The 23,561-nt window shown below is 46.5% G+C and overlaps 1 protein-coding gene across 13 annotated transcripts in view; it reads right to left on the reverse strand.

Annotated features, from left to right (window-relative positions):
• Window positions 1-1,756: 1,756 nt before the first annotated feature.
• Window positions 1,757-23,561, reverse strand: part of LOC124005506 (roundabout homolog 2-like) — an 832,377-nt gene continuing 810,572 nt past the window's right edge. For 6 of the 13 annotated variants that reach the window (XM_046314832.1, XM_046314844.1, XM_046314833.1 and 3 more), the window contains 5 exons: window positions 11,456-11,641; window positions 10,790-10,948; window positions 8,810-9,082; window positions 5,178-5,375; window positions 1,757-5,033 (listed from right to left, as the gene is read on the reverse strand). In XM_046314832.1, the coding sequence (XP_046170788.1) occupies window positions 5,032-5,033; window positions 5,178-5,375; window positions 8,810-9,082; window positions 10,790-10,948; window positions 11,456-11,641 (818 nt within the window). In that variant the 3' untranslated portion in view covers window positions 1,757-5,031. The remainder of the gene's footprint in view (window positions 5,034-5,177; window positions 5,376-8,809; window positions 9,083-10,789; window positions 10,949-11,455; window positions 11,642-23,561) is intronic. The other 7 variants (XM_046314843.1, XM_046314840.1, XM_046314841.1 and 4 more) reach the window with 2 other exon arrangements.

Raw genomic sequence — 23,561 nt, forward strand, 5'->3', positions numbered from 1 at the left:
GTTTGTTTATTTCACCTGCTTTGGTAATGTAAACATGTTTTCCATGTCAATAAAGCCCTTTGAATCGAATTGTGAGGGAAAAAAGAGAGAATTGAGAGGGTGAGTAGTGATTTAAGGAGTTTTATGGAATGGCAAATGTAACTTTTTCGTAACTTACTTTCTCTTACAAACGCATACTTGTAGGTGTGTTTTTTTAGAGGAGAGTGGGGAGCTATTTGGATGGTCTATTCCTCAAGCTATTGGCTGGAAATACCCCTTATAGGGTTGAGGTACCCATATACTTGCCTGTTTTAAAGGTCCAGACATAGAGAATTCAGAACAGAGAGATAGAGAGTCAGAAAGGAGGAGAATGGGTGAGGGGGGGGGCAAGAGTGAGCGCGAGGGAGAGAAATGTAGAGAGAGCAGAAAAATATTAACATGAATAATTTCTGTCATTTAGGTGGAGCGGAGAGAGGGAATGGGATAATGAAATTATTTAACGAACTATAACAGCCTTTTATTGGTTTTTAATTACATGAGTCATCGTTCCTTAATGCCATCAGACTAGCTGGCTTTCACATTACAAATTGGACGGAGGTCCGTCTCCACTAAGGAGAACATCACACAAAGCAGCCCGTAAGAACACATATACAGAACATACCAAATGATGGGACAGTGTAACCTAACATTCAGATGAGACATAAGCTTAATACAGTAACAGAAAACTAAGTTGCAATAATGGACTTGTTAAGGAGACAGTTAGGACGAGTTTTCCCTCCAATCGGTTATCAATGCCTCGTTCTGCCACCTTTGCTGACTCTATTTGATCACATCTCGGTGTTCAAAGAGTAAAAACGATAAAAGGCCGTATCTGAGCCACAGTTCTACGTTTTTTAAGTTAAGTGTTAATCAAAGCGAGTGTGACTGTCTCAATGATTTGATGGATTTGTCTGGAATGTTGATTGCTTTGACATAGAAAAGCACAGGTGAGTCAGGCACCCTCTCGCAAACACATACAGCACACACACACACACACACACACACACACACACACACACACACACACACACACACACACACACACACACACACACACACACACACACACACACACACACACACACACACACACACACACACACACACACACACACACACACACACACACACACACACACACACACACACACACACACACACACACACACACACACACACACACACACACACACACACACACACACACACACACACACACACACACACACACACACACACACACACACACACACACACACACACACACACACACACACACACACACATACACACACACACACACACACACACACACACACACACACACACACACACACACACACACACACACACACACACACACACACACACACACACACACACACACACACACACACACACACACACACACACACACACACACACACACACACACACACACACACACACACACACACACACACACACACACACACACACACACACACACACACACATACAGCACACACACACACACACACACACACACACACACACACGCACAATCATCACGGAAGGAAAACACCAATACCGACACTATTCATTATAGAGATTTCAAATGTTTTCTATTTCTCTTGGAACAAAGCCATACTCAAGATGACAAACAATGTAAATATGGTACAGGAACTTTCCAGCTGAGTTTGAACGATACTGATATTGTGTATAACACCTTGTCAATCAATAGAGTGAAAGGCAAGGGTTCACATTTGTTTTAATATTTTATTTGTTGGTAGTGATCCAGGTACAAGGAAAGAAAATAACTTTGATTTATCTTACAGGACATGGGGATGGGACTTGTAAAAGTTTTCTTGTTCTTGGACAAGGACATGCAAGTGAATACAGAAGGTTGTTTACAGGAAAGATATGAGAATGTATAAATTGCATTGGAGAGAGGGTATCACCTTGCCCCGCACTGTAAAGAAAGACAACTTCCTATTTTTGCCTTTCTTCAATCCTCTTTTTTTGCAAAAAGGCAACACACAGATCCAACAATACTGAGAAAAGTAACAAAAGAGAGGGAAAGTACTTATCAACCTCCCAAAAAAGAACATTTGTATCTATTGTCGTATCAAGCAAATGAGGAACATATCGCTGTTTGTGTTTGGAAAAGGTTTTAGTTTCTTTTGTTTTGAGATGAGAGGAAGCAGAGTAGATAACATGCAGGACCGAGTGACTCGGGTATCTCTGACAACTAATGACTCAGCATTGCACCTGGAGAGACCATCAAGTCCTTCTGGCCTTGCTCAGGGATGGGCAACTCCAGTCCTCAGGGGGCCTGATTGGTGTCACACTTTTGCCTCAGCCCCCACTAACACACCTGACTCCAATGATCAACCAATCATGACCTTCAGTTTTGAATGCAATTATTTTCATCAGCTGTGTTTACTAGGGATGGGGACAAAGTGTGGCAGCACTCCGCCCCTGAGGACTGGAGTTGCCCATCCCCAGGCCTTCTCCAACAGAAAAAAAGACATTTCTTTTAATATTCCACAAATCTTTATGCATATTTCACAATATACCTTTTTATTATCATTTTAATAAATACAAAACAACAACACAGTGATTTAAAGGAAAACCATGAGTATTAAAAAGACAAAAACGCATTAGACATTAGAAATATCGATATTAATTTGGTATGTTCTGTTACTGACATCTTGCCTTAAGGTGGATGGACCAGCACTTTAAACTTGGAATTAAAACCACTGGCGAAAATAAATGAAACAGGACAGCATCGTACATAAAAGGGGGATATCTTTCAGCAATGAAATTGGAATGAAATAACTGACTGGAGATGCATATGAATATATACACATATATACACACATACATGAACACCGCCAGAATGTAAAATAACCTGAGATACTCCTTGCACCTCATTTCCAGAACACTGGCCACTAGGTTGATGATATGATATGACAGTGACATAAACGTGACAGTACAACAGCATATCTGACAACGTCTTCAGTTTCCTTTCCAGCTCTCCTTTTATCAACATTAAGCAGTACTAAAGAAGACACGAAAGAAACACTGAACCAGTAAAATTGTGAACGTTGATTTTGAAAACATTATTAAGCAGTACTTTTAAGTCCATAAAAGGCATACAAAGAAACAGGCTTTAAAAAAAAGGATAAGAACATTGTTTGAAAAGATACAAAGTGAACATCTGAGGCTGAATAGTTCCACGCTGCCGGCAGAAGGAACACGTTTTGTGACTGTTAGGCAGATAGAAAGTAGTGGTCTATGCTGTAGAGACAGAGGCAGTGGGATCTGCTACTGCAGGTGGCTCTTCTCCATTCTGACTGTACTCTACCTGCCTTCCTCTCCACTATCTGATGCATTCTGGGAATTTGAGTCCCAATAGGGAGTCTAGTTAGTGCTCTATTGTATGCTAATCAGAACACAGTACCATACTTCAGGGTAGGGACTGCAGTGCTCCGACTGAAACAGATATAAAACAGGCCACTGTGTTGTTTTCCATGGGATGCCATGGATGTGGAGTACATTGAGTGCTCTAAATTAAGAAAACATAATTTAAAATGGACGACAAAATAAAATGTTGACTTTTGGACAAAAAAAAATGGACCTATCCTAAATCTTCTTTCCTGGCAATAGAGAAATCCTTTAGTATCAATGTTAGTTATTTCTACAACTGGGTTCAACCCAATCCAGAGTTTATCAAAAGGAAGGGATGATCAAAAGGAAGTCCTTTGTCAGTGTTAGATTATAGATTAGACCTTCTGAACCATGGCTTTGAGGCTCTTCATAGTGTATTTTAAGTGCTGTGGCTTCAGATTATACAAACGGATTATACAAATGATCTTCGGATGACAACAAAAACTCTAGAATTCAATGGAAAATAGAATCAAAGAAGATGAGATGAAGATAGAATCAAATAAATTGTGTTCAAACGCTGGAATGAAGATGAGGGTCCAGCTAGACGTCCATTGTGGCTGTGTTATGTTCTGAAAACAAGACAATGCTTGGACAGCCTCACAACTGCCAGCTCTAACAAGTCTATATCAGCCCATTTGTAGGACTATACGGTTTACAATATAATCAGATTATGTAGGATCGAAGCTCATCCAATAATCAACTCATAGTTAGAGGAGAGACAAGTCATCATCTTGCTCATAGCCTCTGTACACATTGAACAAGCCCCCCTCCCCCTCTCTGCCTCTTCTCTGGCCCCCTACCTCTAATACACTAACAAACCCCATCTTCTTTCTGATTAGTCCTAACTTGGGAATGGGCATCCATTTAGTTGCTGTCCATAAGCAACCCCTCACTCTTTAATATCTCTCTGTACATTAGTATATCATTTCTCATCTCTCTACAGAAACTCCTCTTCAAATGTTGGTCCTTTTCTTCCTGTCAGTAGGAGCTATGCTTTTGTGCTTATCACCAAAAATCACAGTGCAAAAAAACAATAATTAATAATAATAATTATAATAATGAATCAATGATAGCTATTAACAAATGATGGATTATAAAACAAGTATTTTATGGCACAACAGCCTATCAATTCAAATATAATACAAATGACTAGATATAACCAAGAGGACGCTAAAACTGAAGTAGGCTTGCATAGCAATGCAACAACAACGTAAATAATCTATTTACAGGAAACAAGATTCCATTTTTTCCCCAAGTAAGGTTATTTTGAAAATGAGTTTTCTCATATAGACGTTTTATCTGTTTTGTTTAGTTGCTATTGTCTGACTGAAAAAAAATAAAGGTGGGAGGTGAGAAATAATTGAGTTGAGGACAACAACATAGTGGGATGTACAGTATGTATGTCTGTGTTTATACATCACATATACAGTTCTGTTATGGTGGTCATCATCGTCATCTTCCTGCTCCTCTCCTCTGATAACACACAAACAAAGACAAAGTTCATTGCACAGTCGGGTGAGGCTTCATTCTGATGAGGACGACGAGGCTTTCTCCAGTTCAGATCCTACTGCAGGCAGGTCACTCTGTGAGAGAGACAGAGAGAACAGCAATGTCAGGACAAGGCAATATCTTTGTCAAAATGCTATACATGAAATCAATATAGTTACCTATAGTATCACAACGCCTTTTTGCAATAAGATGGTAAACAAGAATGGTGTAATACGTACATAACTCGGCCGCGTAATGTCCAGATCCGTTGGTCCCCAGGTAGTCGCTGTGGTCTGTGGCAGCCCGTTGGTGTGGCCCTCGAGGCCCCTCTCCCTTGCGTGGCCCCGTGGAGCCCTTGGAGGAGGCTGTCCCAGAGGAGCTGTGGCCCCCGGGGGAGGGGAACGAGGGTTTACTGTAGGGGGGCAGGCACCCCGCTTCTGGACAAACACACAGAGGGAAACAATTCATATTGTCACTACTAACCCTGATTGTAGTCAGGAAGTTGACACTTTTTCTTTAATTGAACCTTTATTTTACCAGGCAGGTCAATTAAGAATACATTCTTATAATACGTGCATTGCAAGAAGAAAAAGGGCTCCTGTGGGGCTGGGGGCAAGGTGAATACATTCTCATTCACTGAAATGACATGGGGAGGGGCAACAAAAGGATAGAGCGTTTTACAACATGGTGGTTTATAGATTCATTATGGGGCTAGGTATGTGTTTGTGCAGGTGCAGGTGGATAGGCGGGGTGGTGGTGGTTGCAGAAGGTGCTACAGTGAGACAGAGAGTCTGTTGGCAGACCAATGACATCTGCAGTGTGTTGGTGCCAGCAGGCAGTGTGGGCTCACACATGGGTCCCTCAGCTAACACCCTTTTGAAGGGGAGAAAGGCAACTACAGAGGGGTTAGTGTCTGCTGTGACATACCCTGCTGCAGGTCAGTATATTGTAGCTCTGACCTACTGTGACATACCCTGCTACAGGTCAGTATATTGTAGCTCTGACCTACTGTGACATACCCTGCTGCAGGTCAGTATATTGTAGCTCTGACCTGCTGTGACATACCCTGCTACAGCTCAGTATATTGAAGCTCTGACCAAATATGACATACCCTGCTACAGGTCAGTATATTGAAGCTCTGACCTGCTGTGACATACCCTGCTACAGGTCAGTATATTGAAGCTCTGACCTACTGTGACATACCCTGCTACAGGTCAGTATATTGAAGCTCTGACCTACTGTGACATACCCTGCTACAGGTCAGTATATTGAATCTCTGACCAAATATGACATACCCTGCTACAGGTCAGTATATATTGAAGCTCTGACCTACTGTGACATACCCTGCTACAGGTCAGTATATTGTAGCTCTGACCTACTGTGACATACCCTGCTGCAGGTCAGTATATTGAAGCTCTGACCTACTGTGACATACCCTGCTACATGTCAGTATATTGTAGCTCTGACCTACTGTGACATACCCTGCTACAGGTCAGTATATTGAAGCTCCGACCTACTGTGACATACCCTGCTACAGCTCAGTATATTGAAGCTCTGACCTACTGTGACATACCCTGCTACAGGTCAGTATATTGTAGCTCTGACCTACTGTGACATACCCTGCTACAGGTCAGTATATATTGAAGCTCTGACCTACTGTGACATACCCTGCTACAGGTCAGTATATTGTAGCTCTGACCTACTGTGACATACCCTGCTACAGGTCAGTATATATTGTAGCTCTGACCTACTGTGACATACCCTGCTACAGGTCAGTATATTGAAGCTCTGACCTACTGTGACATACCCTGCTACAGGTCAGTATATTGTAGCTCTGACCTACTGTGACATACCCTGCTACAGGTCAGTATATTGAAGCTCTGACCTACTGTGACATACCCTGCTACAGGTCAGTATATTGTAGCTCTGACCTACTGTGACATACCCTGCTACAGGTCAGTATATATTGAAGCTCTGACCTACTGTGACATACCCTGCTACAGGTCAGTATATATTGAAGCTCTGACCTACTGTGACATACCCTGCTACAGGTCAGTATATATTGAAGCTCTGACCTACTGTGACATACCCTGCTACAGGTCAGTATATTGTAGCTCTGACCTGCTGTGACATACCCTGCTACAGGTCAGTATATTGTAGCTCTGACCTGGTGTGACATACCCTGCTGCAGGTCAGTATATTGTAGCTCTGACCTACTGTGACATACCCTGCTACAGGTCAGTATATTGTAGCTCTGACCTGCTGTGACATACCCTGCTGCAGGTCAGTATATTGTAGCTCTGACCTACTGTGACATACCCTACTACAGGTCAGTATATTGTAGCTCTGACCTGCTGTGACATACCCTGCTGCAGGTCAGTATATTGTAGCTCTGACCTACTGTGACATACCCTGCTACAGGTCAGTATATTGTAGCTCTGACCTGCTGTGACATACCCTGCTGCAGGTCAGTATATTGTAGCTCTGACCTACTGTGACATACCCTGCTACAGGTCAGTATATTGTAGCTCTGACTTAGTCTCTAGATATAGAGGTCTATGGATATATAGCATCATATCTCATCAAACATCCTCCCACTGCTCTGATAATGACTAACTGGGCTTGTCTTGACCCCTCAGAACTCTGCTGTGTATCAGTCAACTTGGAGGGCCTTCTGAACTCTGCTGTGTATCAGTCAACTTGGAGGGCCTTCTGAACTCTGCTGTGTATCAGTCAACTTGGAGGGCCTTCTGAACTCTGCTGTGTATCAGTCAACTTGGAAGGCAGGATAGGAACACAGCATGGTGAGGTCTAATGACTCCACACACAGACAGGATAGGTACACAGCATGGTGAGGTCTAATGACTCCACACACAGACAGGATAGGTACACAGCATGGTGAGGTCTAATGACTCCACACACAGACAGGATAGGTACACAGCATGGTGAGGTCTAATGACTCCACGCACAGACAGGATAGGTACACAGCATGGTGAGGTCTAATGACTCCACACACAGACAGGATAGGAACACAGCATGGTGAGGTCTAATGACTCCACACACAGACAGGATAGGAACACAGCATGGTGAGGTCTAATGACTCCACACACAGACAGGATAGGAACACAGCATGGTGAGGTCTAATGACTCCACACACAAACAGATGGGTGGAGTGGTGGAGTAGCCACTGTTTGTCTGAGAGGGGAAAGCTGGGGAATTAGAATGCATCTGTGTGGCTGGGGCCTCCTGCCTGGACTGGGCTGGAGCTGGACACCATTGCTGACAACTACAGGCTGTGTGTGTGTGTGTGTGTGTGTGTGTGTGTGTGTGTGTGTGTGTGTGTGTGTGTGTGTGTGTGTGTGTGTGTGTGTGTGTGTGTGTGTGTGTGTGTGTGTGTGTGTGTGTGTGTGTGTGTGTGTGTGTGTGTGTGTGTGTGTGTGTGTGTGTGTAGGGGGGTTCTGGAAGACAAGTACAAGTGGCAGACAGTGCAATCTGTTCATGGAATCTGAGTCTCCTCTGAGATTGAACACCAGGGTTTAGTAAAGGGTCTGGTCTGCCAAGGCACCGCAGCCATCAGGACCCTGCTGTCACACAGTTCAGGGCTCTGGATCTCTCTTTGTACAGCAATGGCTGCTGACCTAACCACAGGTCTACTCGCTCCATACTCTGATGTGGAATATGAGTTCTATCCTACTGTTCTAAAGTAATGTTCGCTCACATCCAACACACTGCAAAAAGTGCAGTATACAAGAAATTGGCATCTTCAAATTAGAATGAACACCTGCACACTGAATGGAATTTGTGGATCAGGTCTGAGTCTTTCTGACAATGTGCTGGCATTCTGATTTGCTTCTACCCTCCAGTCCTGTACCTGTTTTGTGTCCCCTGCGTGGGTCGTCTCCTCGGTCCATGAATGCTAGTCTGTCCTGGGCCTGGCAGTGCCGCTCCAGAGAGGTGCGTGTCTGTCTGTCCATGCAGCTCTTCATCTCCTCCAGCCCAGACAGGGGCATGGCGCCACACATGGGCTGGCGCTCCAGGGACGATGCCTGCCTCTCGGCTGGGGGGCCCATTCCGCCTACACTACGGGCCCCCTGGATATAACCTGGTCCCTGGATGGGCGGGGGGTCAGGGGGAGGAGGTAGGTCTGGGAGGGAGGGAGGCGTGATGTGGTTAACTACAAGGTTACAGTCTGGTGATATATCAGTAATCAGTCAATCAGTATTAATCAGTAATTGCAATGTAGTCCAAGTCCTCATAGATCAGGGCTCTCCAACTCTGTTAGAGCTATCCTGTAGCTCCTGTTAGAGCTATCCTGTAGCTCCTCCTTTAGCTTTACTCCAACCCTGTTACTGGAGAGCTCTCCTCTTGTAGCTTTACTCCAACCCTGTTACTGGAGAGCTCTCCTCCTGTAGCTTTACTCCAACCCTGTTACTGGAGAGCTCTCCTCTTGTAGCTTTACTCCAACCCTGTTACTGGAGAGCTATCCTCCTGTAGCTTTTCACCAACCCTGTTACTGGAGAGCTCTCCTCTTGTAGCTTTACTCCAACCCTGTTACTGGAGAGCTCTCCTCTTGTAGCTTTACTCCAACCCTGTTACTGGAGAGCTCTCCTCTTGGAGCTTTACTCCAACCCTGTTACTGGAGAGCTATCCTCCTCTAGCTTTTCTCCAACCCCAGTTGTACAGTAACTATCCTGTTTTCCGATTTTCAACCTGCCAATTATTAGAATCATGTGCTCTAGATTAGGTTTGGAGTGAAAACCTACAGGACGGTATCCCTCCAGGAACAGGGTTAGAGTAAAAACCTACAGGATGGTATCTCTCCAGGAACAGGGTTGGAGTAAAAACCTACAGGACGGTATCTCTCCAGGAACATTGATGGAGTAAAAACCTACAGGACGGTATCTCTCCAGGAACAGGGTTGGAGTAAAAACCTACAGGATGGTATCTCTCCAGGAACAGGGTTAGAGTAAAAACCTACAGGACGGTATCTCTCCAGGAACAGGGTTATAGTGAAAACATACAGGAGGATATCTCTCCGGGAACAGGGTTGGAGTAAAAACCTACAGGACGGTATCTCTCCAGGAACAGGGTTATAGTGAAAACCTACAGGAGGATATCTCTCCAGGAACAGGGTTGGAGTAAAAACCTACAGGACAGTATCTCTCCAGGAACATCGTTGGAGTAAAAACCTACAGGACGGTATCTCTCCAGGAACATCGTTGGAGTAAAAACCTACAGGATGGTATCTCTCCAGGAACATCGATGGAGTAAAAACCTACAGGACGGTATCTATCCAGGAACAGGGTTATAGTGAAAACCTACAAGACAGTATCTCTCCAGGAACATCGTTGGAGTAAAAGCCTACAGGACGGTATCTCTCCAGGAACAGGGTTATAGTGAAAACCTACAGGATGGTATCTCTCCAGGAACAGGGTTGGAGTAAAAACCTACAGGATGGTATCTCTCCAGGAACATCGATGGAGTAAAAACCTACAGAACGGTATCTCTCCAGGAACAGGGTTATCGTGAAAACCTACAGGACAGTATCTCTCCAGGAACATCGTTGGAGTAAAAGCCTACAGGACAGTATCTCTCCAGGAACAGGATTAGAGTGAAAACCTACAGGACAGTATCTCTCCAGGAACATCGTTGGAGTAAAAGCCTACAGGACGGTATCTCTCCAGGAACAGGATTAGAGTGAAAACCTACAGGACGGTATCTCTCCAAGAACAGGGTTGAAGAGCACTGTTATAGATAATGAGTAAGTTGTGTCAGAGGTAACTCTTTACTAAGACAAAGTTCTGGGAAGCTTCTGGTTCAAATACTGTGCCACCCCAGCGTCTTCTCTTACCGTCTGCACTGGCGTCTCTCCTGTGGGGCGCCGTGCCCTGTCCCCGGGGTTTGCGGGTGGGCCGGGCAGCCCTCTGGTGGCCCAGGCTATGTGTGCCCACAGTGCTGCCATCTGTAGAGAAGGGACTGCTGGGCCGGGCCCGGTGGGACAGCCCTTTCCCTGGAGGAGGAGGAGAGAAGAAGACAGAGAGGCCACTAGGTTAGTGGAGGTACTGAGAGGAACTTGGAGAGAGGGGAGTTAAGGAGCATGCCTGGGAAGAGAATGTTGATTTCCAAACAGGAAGCTCACATGATCCCATGGAAGGTTCAGTTAGTTAATCAGTCAAATGTAAAAAATCCTCAAAATTACACCATTATTTTGACAATGAGAAAGTACAGGCAGTGTTAGAAGCCTGCAAAGAAATCACCAGTGTTCACCCAGATAATTGTCCTCTATCCCAAGTTCGTAGGAGTCATAGTGCAAAGCTGGAGGAAGGTTAGAGTTGAATCAAGGTTTGTATCCTTTGTTCAGCCACATATTGTAGAGCCATGCAGATTCTCCACCAAAAGAGCAGTAGAGGAGAAAACACCAGCCAGCAGATGTCAGGAAGTAGATCAGCCTCCTTCTGGGTCATATAGAGGTTCCAGAGAGAACAGGCTGGAGGGGCTCCACTCCTCATATACCAACCTCTCTTGGCCAGGCTGGTGCCCTCCAGGTGGTAGCCTGCCTTGTCAGCGGCTGCCACCAGGACCTGGGCGAAGCTACAGTGGGTGTAGAGGGACCCATCAGAGGAGCTGCCCACACTGGACCTGTGGCTGGAGTAGTGACGGTCATCTTCCTCTGAGGCTGACCCCCAGCCGTTAACCATGGACCCTGAGGGACACCGCCAGCTAGAGCATCAGAGATGTGCATGTGTGTGTGTTCACAAATCAAGTAACAATTTTTGATATCCAACCGCACCATGTTTATAGCCTCCAGACCCCAACTGAGGAAATTCCACGGACACAAAAGCCCTTGAATGATCTTCCATACTGAAGATATTCGCTGTGGCTATAGGTTTCAATGGATTCATGTGCTGTATTCTTATAATGAGAGTTAATATCAAGTTTCATCTCAGATGGGTTTCTCTGTGCTGGAGGGACTCTTGTGTTCTGGCATGTCACTAGTAGTTTTCTACACTCATTCTGTTCTGGCCTGCCCCTCTCGTCACACACACACACACAAACATGCACACACACACGTTGATGGACAACATAACCAGAGCTGAGTCCCAGTATTACCTCAGGTGATACACCTGTCCAGAGCTGAGTCCCAGTATTACCTCAGGTGACACACCTGTCCAGAGCTGAGTCCCAGTATTACCTCAGGTGACACACCTGTCCAGAGCTGAGTACCAGTATTACCTCAGGTCAGGTGACACACCTGTCCAGGGGTGAGTCCCAGTATTACCTCAGGTGACACACCTGTCCAGAGCTGAGTCCCAGTATTACCTCAGGTGACACACCTGTCCAGAGCTGAGTCCCAGTATTACCTCAGGTGACACGGATGAAGCAGCTCACTAAACAGTGTTGAATCAAACACCTAATGGTTTAACAGTAGAAACACCTGGCTATCTTATCATGCCTTGTTAAAGCACTCCACACTCTGTGGAAAGTCCTGCAGCATTGACTTAGCAATAATGTCAAATCAATCACTTAAATTCCAAGATGGCATAGGAGTGGGATGTCTGTTTTGATTGTCTTGTCCCATCTCTTGTATATATCGGGTTTTTTCTTTGTATATATTTTTTATATTTTTAATCTAATTTTCCATCTAGGGACAAGGTCCTTAACAAAACGTTTTCTTAAAAAAAAAATGCACAAATGTTTGAATACAAACCTCTATGGCGTATCCAGTAAACGCTGCATAGAAAATATATAAATATGCTTTTTTCTATTTTTAAAATGTACAAATGTTCCTGCAACCCGCATCACGCAATGTGGTATGGATCTGCTATTTTTAAACTTTAGAACCGGAACCCATTTCAGTAGCTAGCCTGCTAACTAGCAACTAGCTAGTAGTCAGTTAGCCAATGCTAGCGGTCATCACCGTTAACTCGGACATCGGCCAACCTCAGCCCGGTCAATTCCTGCCAGTCTGCACAGCGCAATATCAACCCAGAGCATATCGGACTGCTTGTCTCTACCTCATCTCCGGATTCCTGCCGCAAGCTCTGAACCTTTACTCCGGATCATCGCAGCAAGCTAGTCTGGACCCCTTTGCTGCAGACACGGAGCCCCGCCAATCCATCACGACTGGTCTGCCGACATAACCATCCGAGGGGGTTTCAACAGGCTCTGCCGTTGCGACGTCCCCCTGAGGCCCATCTGTTAGCCTGCTAGCTGTCTGAATCCTCCAGCCTCCAGCTCACCTAGCTACTCATTGGACCCTATGATCACTCGGCTACACATGCCTCTCACTAATGTCAATATGCCTTGTCTATTGCTGTTTTGGTTAGTCATTTTTGTCTTATTTCACTGTAGAGCCTCCTCCTCAATATGATTTAGCTAGCACTTTTGCTCCACCCCCTACACATGAGGTAACCTCACCTTGCTCACCAAAATACTCAGTCAGTTAGGAAAGCTAAGGCTAGCTTTTTCAAACAGGTTTTGGGACACTGTAAAGTTCATGTAGAATAAGAGCACCTCCTCCCAGCTGCACACTGCACTGAGGATCAGAAACACTGTCACCACGGATAAATCTATGATAATCGATCATTTCAATAAGCATTTTTCCACAGCTGGCCATGCTTTCCACCTGGCTACCCCTACCCCAACCAACATCTCAGCAGCCCCTCAGCACCTCCTTGCCCAAGCCCCCACCCCCGATTCTCCTTCACCCAAATCCAGACATCTGATGTTCTGAGAGAACTTCAAAATCTGGATCCCTGCAGATTAGCTGGGCTAGACAATCTGGACCCTCTCTTTCTAAAATTATCCCCCGAAATTGTTGTAACTCCTTTTACTAGCCTACTCAAACTCTCTTTTGTATCGTCTGAGATCCCCAAAGATTGGAAAGCTGCCGCAGTCATCCCCCTCTTCAAAGGAGGAGACACTCTAGACCCAAACTGATATCGACCTATATCCATCCTGCCCTGCCTTTCTAAAAGCTTTGAAAGCCAAGATAGCATCGAACAGATCACCGACCATTTCAAATCCCACCGCACCTTCTCCACTATGCAATCTGGTTTCCAATCTGGTCATGGGCGCACCTTAGCCAAGCTCAAGGTCCTAAAAGATATCATAAACCGCCATCGATAAAAGACAGTACTGTGCAGCCGTCTTCATCGACCTGGCCAAGGCTTTCGACTCTGTCAATCACCACATTCTTATCGGCAGACTCAATGGCCTCGGCTTCTCAAATGACTGCATCGCCTGGTTCACCAACTACTTCTCAGATAGAGTTCAGTGTGTTAAATCGGAAGGCCTGCTGTCCGGACTTCTGGCAGTCTCTATGGGGGTGCCACAGGGTTCAATTCTCGGGCCGACTGTTTTCTCTGTATATCAATGATGTCGCTCTTGCTGCTGGTGATTCTCTGATCCACCTCTACACAGACGACACCATTCTGTATGCATCTGGCAATTCTTTGGACACCGTGCTAACAAACCTCCAAACGAGCTTCAATGCCACACAACAATCCTTCTGTGCCCTCCAACTGCTTTTAAATGCTAGTAAAACTAAGTGCATGCTCTTTGACCGATTGCTGCCCGCACCCTCCCTAGTGACTAGCATCACTACTCTGGACAGTTCTGACCTAGAATATGTGGACAACTACTAGTTAGACTGTAAACTCTCCTTTCAGAATCACATTAAGCATCTCCAATCCAAAATTAAATCTCCAATCGGCTTCCTATTTCGCAACAAAGCCTCCTTCATTCATGCCGCCAAACATACCCTCGTAAAACTGACTATCCTACTGTTCCTTGACTTCGGCGATGTCATTTACAAAATATCCCCCAACACTCTACTCAGAAAACTGGATGTAGTCTATCCGTTTTATCAACAAAGCCCCATATACTACCCACCACTGCGACCTGTATGCTCTCGTTGGCTGGCCCTCACTACATATCCGTCACCAAACCCACTGGCTCCAGGTCATCTATAAGTCTTTGTTAGGTAAAGCCCCGCCTTTTCTCAGCTCACTGGTCACCATAGCAACACCCATCCGTAGCACGCGCTCCAGCAAGTATATTGCACTGGTCATGCCCAAAGCCAACACTTACTTTGGCCGCCTTTCCTTCCAGTTGTCTGCTGCCAATGACAGGAACGAATTGCAAAAATCACTGAAGCTGGAGTCTTATATCTCCCTCTAACTTTAAGCATCCGATCACTGTACCTGGACACAGCCAATCTGTAAATAGCACACCTGACTACCTCATCCCCACATTATTACTTACCATCTAGCTCTTTTGCACCACAGTATCTCTACTTTCACATCATTATCTGCACTATCACTCCAGTATTAATGCTAAACTGTAATTATTTTTGCCTCTATGTCCAATGTATTGCCTACCTCCCTGCTCTTCTACATGTGCACACACTGTACATAGATTGTACTATTTTTCCTTTCTTTTGTGTTATTGACTGTACGTTTGTTTATGTGTAACTCTGTGTTTTTGTCGCACTGCTTTGCTTTATCTTGTCCAGATCGCAGCTGTAAATGAGAACTTGTTCTCAACAGGCCTACCTGGTTAAATAAAGGTGAAATAAAATAAAGTATGTAAAAATGAAGGTGAATTATATCACTAAACAAAGGCAGCAGAGATATGTAGCCCGGTACATCACTGTCAGGAAGATTAAAAGACAAAAGGGGAAAATGTCACATGCAAAATAATCATTATCTAGATTTTCCAGAAATACTGGAAACTTAAGGAAATCCTCGTGGATGGAAGCTGTTCCCATAAAACAGAGCCTATATTGTGAATGTTTCTGGTGAGAGTATGTCTTTATCCTTTCTGAAACTCCTAAAGAAAGCCTTTCCATCATGCCAACAAAAATATGCCATTCTGGCAGGCGTGACTACAGTCAGCTTAAATGACAGCTTTCTGAGAGGCTTGCTTGGCAGACACAATGAAGTGGCACTTACCCAAACTCACACACACACACAAACACACACACACAATCTCGTGGTCCGCAGACAAGCCCATGAGACAAAAATGAAAAGAAATGTGCATGTCATGATGAAGAGAAAAGGGGGATACAGTACAGAGCTCAAATGGAGGAGGAAATGTCATGGGGAGAGAGGGGAGAGGGAGTAGCAGGGATGATGAGAGGGGATGAGAGGGGTACTGAGATGGGGTCAGTGGGGAACAGAGGGGATGTGAGGGGTACTGAGATGGGGTCAGTGGGGAACAGAGGGGATGAGAGGGGTACTGAGATGGGGTCAGTGGGGAACAGAGGGGATGAGAAGGTTACTGAGATGGGGACAGTGGGGAACAGAGGGGATGAGAGGGGTACTGAGATGGGGACAGTGGGGAACAGAGGGGATGAGAGGGGTACTGAGATGGGGTCAGTGGGGAACAGAGGGGATGAGAAGGTTACTGAGATGGGGACAGTGGGGAACAGGGGGATGAGAGGGGTACTGAGATGGGGTCAGTGGGGAACAGAGGGGATGAGAGGGGTACTGAGATGGGGTCAGTGGGGAACAGAGGGGATGAGAAGGTTACTGAGATGGGGACAGTGGGGAACAGAGGGGATGAGAGGGGTACTGAGATGGGGACAGTGGGGAACAGAGGGGATGAGAGGGGTACTGAGATGGGGTCAGTGGGGAACAGAGGGGATAAGAGGGGTACTGAGATGGGGTCACTGGGGAACAGGGGGATGAGAGGGGTACTGAGATGGGGTCAGTGGGGAACAGGGGGGATGAGAGGGGTACTGAGATGGGGTCAGTGGGGAACAGAGGGGATGAGAGGGGTACTGAGATGGGGTCAGTGGGGAACAGAGGGGATGAGAAGGTTACTGAGATGGGGACAGTGGGGAACAGAGGGGATGAGAGGGGTACTGAGATGGGGACAGTGGGGAACAGGGGGGATGAGGCCTACCAGAGGTCTGGCACTCATTTAGACACAGAGAGGAGCAGGCATACCAGAGGTCTGGCACTCATTCAGACACAGAGAGGAGCAGGCCTACCAGAGGTCTGGCACTCATTCAGACACAGAGAGGAGCAGGCCTACCAGAGGTCTGGCACTCATTCAGACACAGAGAGGAGCAGGCATACCAGAGGTCTGGCACTCATTCAGACACAGAGAGGAGCAGGCCTACCAGAGGTCTGGCACTCATTCAGACACAGAGAGGAGAAGGCCTACCAGAGGTCTGGCACTCATTCAGACACAGAGAGGAGCAGGCCTACCAGAGGTCTGGCACTCATTCAGACACAGAGAGGAGCAGACCTACCAGAGGTCTGGCACTCATTTAGACACAGAGAGGAGCAGGCATACCAGAGGTCTGGCACTCATTCAGACACAGAGAGGAGCAGGCCTACCAGAGGTCTGGCACTCATTCAGACACAGAGAGGAGCAGGCCTACCAGAGGTCTGGCACTCATTTAGACACAGAGAGGAGCAGGCATACCAGAGGTCTGGCACTCATTCAGACACAGAGACGAGCAGGCCTACCAGAGGTCTGGCACTCATTCAGACACAGAGAGGAGCAGGCATACCAGAGGTCTGGCACTCATTCAGACACAGAGAGGAGCAGGCCTACCAGAGGTCTGGCACTCATTTAGACACAGAGAGGAGCAGGCATACCAGAGGTCTGGCACTCATTCAGACACAGAGAGGAGCAGGCCTACCAGAGGTCTGGCACTCATTTAGACACAGAGAGGAGCAGGCATACCAGAGGTCTGGCACTCATTCAGACACAGAGAGGAGCAGGCCTACCAGAGGTCTGGCACTCATTTAGACACAGAGAGGAGCAGGCATACCAGAGGTCTGGCACTCATTCAGACACAGAGACGAGCAGGCCTACCAGAGGTCTGGCACTCATTTAGACACAGAGAGGAGCAGGCATACCAGAGGTCTGGCACTCATTTAGACACAGAGAGGAGCAGGCATACCAGAGGTCTGGCACTCATTCAGACAGAGAAAGGAGCAGGCCTACCAGAGGTCTGGCACTCATTCAGACACAGAGAGGAGCAGGCATACCAGAGGTCTGGCACTCATTCAGACAGAGAAAGGAGCAGGCCTACCAGAGGTCTGGCACTCATTCAGACACAGAGAGGAGCAGGCATACCAGAGGTCTGGCACTCATTCAGACACAGAGAGGAGCAGGCCTACCAGAGGTCTGGCACTCATTTAGACACAGAGAGGAGCAGGCATACCAGAGGTCTGGCACTCATTCAGACACAGAGACGAGCAGGCCTACCAGAGGTCTGGCACTCATTTAGACACAGAGAGGAGCAGGCATACCAGAGGTCTGGCACTCATTTAGACACAGAGAGGAGCAGGCATACCAGAGGTCTGGCACTCATTTAGACACAGAGAGGAGCAGGCATACCAGAGGTCTGGCACTCATTCAGACAGAGAAAGGAGCAGGCCTACCAGAGGTCTGGCACTCATTCAGACACAGAGAGGAGCAGGCATACCAGAGGTCTGGCACTCATTCAGACAGAGAAAGGAGCAGGCCTACCAGAGGTCTGGCACTCATTCAGACACAGAGAGGAGCAGGCATACCAGAGGTCTGGCACTCATTCAGACACAGAGAGGAGCAGGCCTACCAGAGGTCTGGCACTCATTTAGACACAGAGAGGAGCAGGCATACCAGAGGTCTGGCACTCATTCAGACACAGAGACGAGCAGGCCTACCAGAGGTCTGGCACTCATTTAGACACAGAGAGGAGCAGGCATACCAGAGGTCTGGCACTCATTTAGACACAGAGAGGAGCAGGCATACCAGAGGTCTGGCACTCATTCAGACAGAGAAAGGAGCAGGCCTACCAGAGGTCTGGCACTCATTCAGACACAGAGAGGAGCAGGCATACCAGAGGTCTGGCACTCATTCAGACAGAGAAAGGAGCAGGCATACCAGAGGTCTGGCACTCATTCAGACAGAGAAAGGAGCAGGCCTACCAGAGGTCTGGCACTCATTCAGACACAGAGAGGAGCAGGCCTACCAGAGGTCTGGCACTCATTCAGACACAGAGAGGAGCAGGCCTACCAGAGGTCTGGCACTCATTCAGACACAGAGAGGAGCAGGCCTACCAGAGGTCTGGCACTCATTCAGACACAGAGAGGAGCAGGCATACCAGAGGTCTGGCACTCATTCAGACACAGAGAGAGACAGGAGAAGATCAACTAAACCCAAACATTTACCAGCTGTACCGACAGAGTCCCTGTCATACTACACTTCTCATTGGAACACAGCGTTAGTCCAGCACTGTAATTGACGTAAAACTCAATGTCTGATTTATGTTTGTGCAGCCCAATGAAATCAGGAAACTGAGGAAACTCCCTAAAAGTGCTTTTCAATTTCTCGCCCCTGAGCCCTTTCACACCACAACATTGTGGTTTGTGCAGAACCCAGCTTAAACAAGGCCTCAGGGAACTAAAGCTTTCAACCAGCAGCTCACCTTATAACAGCTTTTCTCCCTGAGAAACGATCGGAGCAAATTATCCACAAACTAATGGAAAACTTCAAAAAACCTGGGAAACCATGTGACAACTTTAAAACCTTGCACATTCCAATTTTACTACACTGACTGAAAATACCCAAGACACTAACTACGTTCTGGCCTTTATCTTGCCAGGCTATTTTCTCGTTCTGGCCTTCATCTTGCCAGGCTATTTTCTCTCACACTGCTTTTCTCTGAGTTTTCCTTCTATGAAGAAAAAACAAAGTATGCAATTCCTCTGGGTCCAATCCTCCCGCAGAGACTAGTGCAGATAATGAAGTATAAGCAGAGAGAGGCAGTCAAACCAAGGCACTGAGACTTCCTTCCAACTCCACTCCTCCAGCTCAGAACCACTACCTCAGCACATCACATCACACAGTGAGCTTTCAGCCACACTAACTGCTAGTCTCTACTACTCGTGTCTTTGGGACACAGCTATCCCTGATACGTCAAGGAAACCTTGATCTTGCTGACATCATGTACTGAAAACGCAATTTAGCTTAATCTTTGTGGTCTTGAATTCTGCAACCAATCGTGCTTAATCTACTTTACATGAGCGCAATTCTTTTCAGACTAAGGATTCAGACTAAGGATTCAGATTAAAGATTCTGATTAAGGATTCTGATTAAGGATTCAGACTAAGGATTCAGATTAAGGATTCTGATTAAGGATTCAGACTAAGGTTCCATTCAATTCTCAAATTACTAGGTATCTAATAACCTTCTCTCACCTGCCCATGTTCCCTGTACTAATGGTCCAGGCCGGTAAAGGGGAGCTAGCCATTAGCCAGGGCCAGTAAAAGGGAGCTAGCCACTAGCCAGGAGCAGTAAACGGGAGCTAGCCACTAGCCAGGGGTTAGTAAACGGAAGCTAGCTAAAAGCCAGGGGCAGTAAACGGGAGCTAGCCACTATCCAGGAGTTAGTAAACAGGAGCTAGCCACTAGCCAGGGGTTAGTAAACAGGAGCTAGCCACTAGCCAGGGGTTAGTAAACAGGAGCGAGCCACAAGCCAGGGGTTAGTAAACAGGAGCTAGCCACAAGCCAGGGGCAGTAAACAGGAGCTAGCCACTATCCAGGAGTTAGTAAACAGGAGCTAGCCACTAGCCAGGGGTTAGTAAACAGGAGCTAGCCACTAGCCAGGGGTTAGTAAACAGGAGCTAGCCACAAGCCAGGGGTTAGTAAACAGGAGCTAGCCACAAGCCAGGGGCAGTAAACGGGAGCTAGCCACAAGCCAGGGGTTAGTAAACGGGAGCTAGCCACTAGCCAGGGGTTAGTAAACAGGAGCTATCCACTAGCCAGGGGTTAGTAAACAGGAGCTAGCCACTAGCCAGGGGTTAGTAAACGGGAGCTAGCCACAAGCCAGGGGTTAGTAAACAGGAGCTAGCCACAAGCCAGGTGTTAGTAAACGGGAGCTAGCCACTAGCCAGGGGTTAGTAAACAGGAGCTAGCCACTAGCCAGGGGTTAGTAAACGGGAGCTAGCCACTAGCCAGGGGTTAGTAAACGGGAGCTAGCCACTAGCCAGGGGTTAGTAAACAGGAGCTAGCCACTAGCCAGGGGTTAGTAAACGGGAGCTAGCCACTAGCCAGGTGTTAGTAAACGGGAGCTAGCCACTAGCCAGGGGTTAGTAAACAGGAGCTAGCCACTAGCCAGGGGTTAGTAAACGGGAGCTAGCCACTAGCCAGGGGTTAGTAAACGGGAGCTAGCCACTAGCCAGGGGTTAGTAAACAGGAGCTAGCCACTAGCCAGGGGTTAGTAAACGGGAGCTAGCCACAAGCCAGGGGCAGTAGAAGCCAGGTATCCCAGGTTCCTCCTGCCACTAAAACTGATTTATGCTGATGGAGCGGCTCATCTGCATGTCGTTAAGCAGGTAAATCGTTCCCCCTGATGAGCTGGCGGCTGCACCTGCCGACAGGAGACGTGACCCTGCACCCCCCCCCCACTCCCCTCAGCCTTCCCTGCCAGGGGGTTGATGGGAGAATAATCACCCAGAGAGACACAGCACTGAGATCCCTGTGGATGTTATACTGCAGCATCAGTAACACACAACACAGCTAGCTACTCTAGACAAATACACCGCCCTGGGATATAGTGCCTGTGTGTATTCATCTCAGCCTAACCATGGTAATTTAACACTGCTTCAGGTGGATTCACCTTTAGCTTTAGAAACATATGTTGTATTATGCAGTGCATTACATAATACAAAGACACACAGACAATCTCTCTAGGGAAAAAAATGTATGTGCAGTGTTTTTATGGGCCCAACGGTGAGAATTTTTTATTTAGTGGCATTTGTTATAACATTAAGGAAACAGACCTATTTACATATTATTATAACAATGACAAATCTATCATGTTGGGCTATACAGAATTCTGCTCCTGCCCCCTCTCTCCACAGCCTCAAAATGGTGGCTGCGATTCATCTCTGCATATTCCCCCTTCCTCCATCTGCCCCTCCTGCTAACCCTGGAGCTGGGACCGTATCTGTGCTGTCAAACGGTGGGAAGCGGGGGAGACTTGTGGAAAGATAAGAAGAAATAGTGGTGTCTTCAGAGTAATACAGTGCAGGAGAGATGCAGCAGATTAGGGCCCAGTCGCAGCTTTATATTCCTCTAAATATATAAACAGCAGCATGTGTCATAGCCACCACAGCCCATGTTCCATCATCCCACAGAAAAACTACACTCTGGGGTTGCAGTCGACAGGCCAGCCAAGCAGCCGTGTCAATCCTCCCTCCCTCTCTCCCTGTTCCTCTTTTTATAGATACAATATATATCTCCCCCCCTCTCTCTGTCTCTCTCTTTCTCTCTCTCTCTCTCAATTCAATTCAAGGGGCTTTATTGGCATGGGAATCATGTGTTAACATTGCCAAAGCAAGTGAGGTAGATAATATACAAATTCTCTCTGTCTCTCTTTCTTTCTCTCTAGATATGTATCTTCCTCCCTTTTTCTTTGTCTCGCTCTCTCTTCCTCATTCAATATAAATATCTATCCCTTCTTCTCTTCCCTTCTTAGTTCTATCCCTCCTCCTCATAAAACACAGAGCTGTTGCTCCATCCTGTCTGTAGTAGTGGTCGATCGATTAATCGGAATGGCCGATTATTTAGGGCCGATATAAAGTTTTCATAACAATCAGATTATTATTATTTTTTACACCTTTATTTAACAAGGCAAGTCAGTTAAGAACACGTTCTTTTTTTCTTATTTTCAATGACGGCCTAGGAACAGTGGGTTAACTGCCTCGTTCAGGGGCAGAATGACAGATTTTTACCTTGTCAGCTCGGGAGATTCAGTCTTGCAACCTTACAATTAACTAGTCCAACGACCTGATTACATTGCACTCCACGAGGAGACTGCCTGTTATGCGAATGCAGTAAGCCAAAGTAAGTTGCTAGCTAGCATTAAACGTATCTTGTAAAAAACAATCAATCAATCATAATCACTAGTTAACTACACTTGCTTGATGATATTACTAGTTTATCTAGCGAGGCAATATTAGCCAGGTGAAATTGTATCACTTACTATTATTCAACCATGCTGGTCATTTATGAACATTTGAACATCTTGGCCACGTTCTGTTATAATCTCCACCTGGCACAGCCAGAAGAGGACTGGCCACCCCACATATGCTCTCTCTAATTCTCTCTTTCTTTCTCTCTCTCGGAGGACCTGAGCCCTAGGACCGTGCCCCAGGACTACCTGACATGATGGCTCCTTGCTGTCCCCAGTCCATCTGACTGTGCTGCTGCTCCAGTTTCAACTGTTCTGCCTTATTATTATTTGACCATGCTGGTCATTTATGAACATTTGAACATCTTGGTCATGTTCTGTTATAATCTCTACCCGGCACAGCCAGAAGAGGACTGGCCACCCCACATAGCCCGGTTCCTCTCTAGGTTTCTTCCTAGGTTTTGGCCTTTCTAGGGAGTTTTTCCTAGCCACCGTGCTTTTACACCTGCATTGTTTGCTGTTTGGGGTTTTAGGCTGGGTTTCTGTACAGCACTTTGAGATATCAGCTGATGTACGAAGGGCTATATAAATAAATTTGATTTGATTTGATTTGATTTGATTTGACTTCTCTTGCATTCATTGCATGCAGAGTCATATGCAACAGTTTGTATATGCAACAGTTTGGGCCGCCTAATTTGCCA

The sequence above is a fragment of the Oncorhynchus gorbuscha genome, linkage group LG19, assembly GCF_021184085.1.
Source record: "Oncorhynchus gorbuscha isolate QuinsamMale2020 ecotype Even-year linkage group LG19, OgorEven_v1.0, whole genome shotgun sequence".
In the NCBI taxonomy this organism is placed as follows: Eukaryota; Metazoa; Chordata; class Actinopteri; order Salmoniformes; family Salmonidae; genus Oncorhynchus; species Oncorhynchus gorbuscha.